Source organism: Notothenia coriiceps, unplaced genomic scaffold, assembly GCF_000735185.1.
Source record: "Notothenia coriiceps isolate Sejong01 unplaced genomic scaffold, NC01 NC01_scaffold00013229, whole genome shotgun sequence".
Lineage (NCBI taxonomy): Eukaryota > Metazoa > Chordata > Actinopteri > Perciformes > Nototheniidae > Notothenia > Notothenia coriiceps.
The window spans coordinates 1-2,234 of NW_011345930.1; the positions used below are offsets into that span (position 1 = coordinate 1).

The following is a 2,234-nucleotide window of genomic DNA, read 5'->3' on the forward strand; positions in this document are numbered from 1 at the left end:
AGACCTGTGTGTTACCAATAGACCTGTGTGTCACCAGTAGACCTGTGTGTCACCAGTAGACCTGTGTGTCACCAGTAGACCTGTGTGTTACCAGTAGACCTGTGTGTCACCAGTAGACCTGTGTGTTACCAGTGGACCTGTGTGTCACCAGTAGACCTGTTCTCACCAGGTGTGCTCTCTCTCTCTCTCTCTCTCTCTACAGGTAAAGTTCTGAACTCTGACCTGAAACACTACCTCAGCCTGCAGTTCCAGAAAGGCTCTCTGGACCACAAGCTGCAGCAGGTGATCCGGGACAACCTGTACCTGCGCACCATCCCCTGTGAGTAACTCTACCTGTAGCTCTACCTGTACCTGTGAGCAGCCTCTACCTGTAGTAATCTACCTGTAGCTCTGCCTGTACCTGTGCACCATCCCCTGTGAGTAACTTCTACCTGTACCTGTGCACCATCCCCTGTGAGCAGCCTCTACCTGTAGCTCTACCTGTAGCTCTACCTGTACCTGTGCACCATCCCCTGTGAGCAGCCTCTACCTGTAGCTCTACCTGTACCTGTGCACCATCCCCTGTGAGCAGCCTCTACCTGTAGCTCTACCTGTAGCTCTACCTGTACCTGTGCACCATCCCCTGTGAGCAGCCTCTACCTGTAGCTCTACCTGTACCTGTGCACCATCTCCTGTGAGCAGCCCCTGCCAAAGTAGCAGTCCACCTGCATCATTACGTTCACTGCAGTTTGCTGCGTGCACTTCATTTTGACGGAGACACCCTGCAGGTGAATCGTGTAATAACTGACAGATATCACCTTGAAACTTCCCCCCTTCATCACTGACACTAACACAATCCTTTTGGAAACAACAAGTTTACGAAGTGTTATGTTTAAATATGCTAATGAGGTGTTATGAAAGTAATCTGACACCAGCAGACGCGCTTAGTGAGGTGAACTGGAGGAGGACTCTTTGCACTAGTCTGAAAGAAGACGTGTAATGGAAGAGAAATAGACACAAAAGCAGTTCATATGAATAACCGAGTCTAAATGAAACTCGGGGTTAAACTCCAACATGGCGGGTACTGTCGGTGCTTGGATACTGTAATAATCACATTTGAATGAAGCCTCTTTGTAACTGAAATGTGATTCACTTCTTCAGTAAATCTGGGATGGACTCAGCGAGTCTTTATCTCACACTCATCATTACTGCTTGTAATATATCTTTCCCTGAATGCAACATGTGAGAAAAGAGATCTTTCCTCAGATAGTGAGATGCTGTCTGTGAGGAAACTGTTTCTGAACGAGCTCAGAGATCTACAGCTGCTCTTTGTTTCCGCCGGACTTTATGTCCAATTCAAAATCACTCGAGTGTGAAAACAAACGAGTTCAGACGTTTACATGCAGAAGCTACGGAACACAAGGGACGGGTCAGAACCAGAGAAGCATCCCACGGGACCTTTGAGACAACATTAAAAACAGTTTACTTTGGTGATAGCTATTTATGTAAATAAGTATGAGGGACATTTTCAGAAAATCTCAAAATTCCAACTTTTCCGAAAATTCTCGTAATTTTTCAGAGAATCTCAAAATTCATCTTTTCTCTTAAAAAATCTAAAAATTCATCTTTTCTCTTAAAAAATCTCAAAATTCATCTTTTCTCTTAAAAAATCTCAAAATTCCAACTTTTTTCTGAAAATCTTAAAATTCTAACTTTTTTCAGAATATGAAAAAAACAATTTAAATTAAGACAAAATTAAAGACGGTTTATTGCGTTGATAACTATTTATATAAATAAGTAGATTGCAAGATGACAACAGGAATGTTTCCGATCTATCATTTGAAATGCACTTGTGATTGAAGGGAGCAGAAACTGACTCTGCTGGCACCAGGGCCGGCTCTAGACAATTTGCAGCCCTAGGCGAGATTTGAGTTGGCGCCCCAGCCAGAGAATCGTACAATAAAAAAGATAAAGATCAATAGAGTATCCAAGGAATACACAATAGAATGGGGGGTGGACGTCACATCCTCTAGGGGGGTCCGGAGGTATGCCCCCCCGGGAAGATTTTTTTAACATTTTAAAGGTCACATGTCATGCTTTTCCGGTTATTACCCGTCCCCTTGTGTGTTATGAAGGTTTTTCTGCATGTAAACGGTCTGCAGAGTCAAAACCCTCAAAGTCCACCCTGTAGCGAGTAGAACTCTAAAACAGAAAATATCTCCCCAAAACGCCTCGTTGGAGATACGTCATTGTCC

General features: G+C 43.9%; 1 protein-coding gene across 1 annotated transcript in view; it reads left to right on the plus strand.

The window, feature by feature from the left end:
- Window positions 1–202: 202 nt before the first annotated feature.
- The window catches only part of LOC104947856 (membrane-associated guanylate kinase, WW and PDZ domain-containing protein 3-like), a gene marked incomplete at its 5' end in the record, with an annotated part of 3,535 nt that continues 1,503 nt past the window's right edge, over window positions 203–2,234 (plus strand). Inside the window, one exon of the mRNA XM_010773971.1 lies at window positions 203–319. Coding sequence (XP_010772273.1) covers window positions 203–319 — 117 coding nt within the window. The remainder of the gene's footprint in view (window positions 320–2,234) is intronic.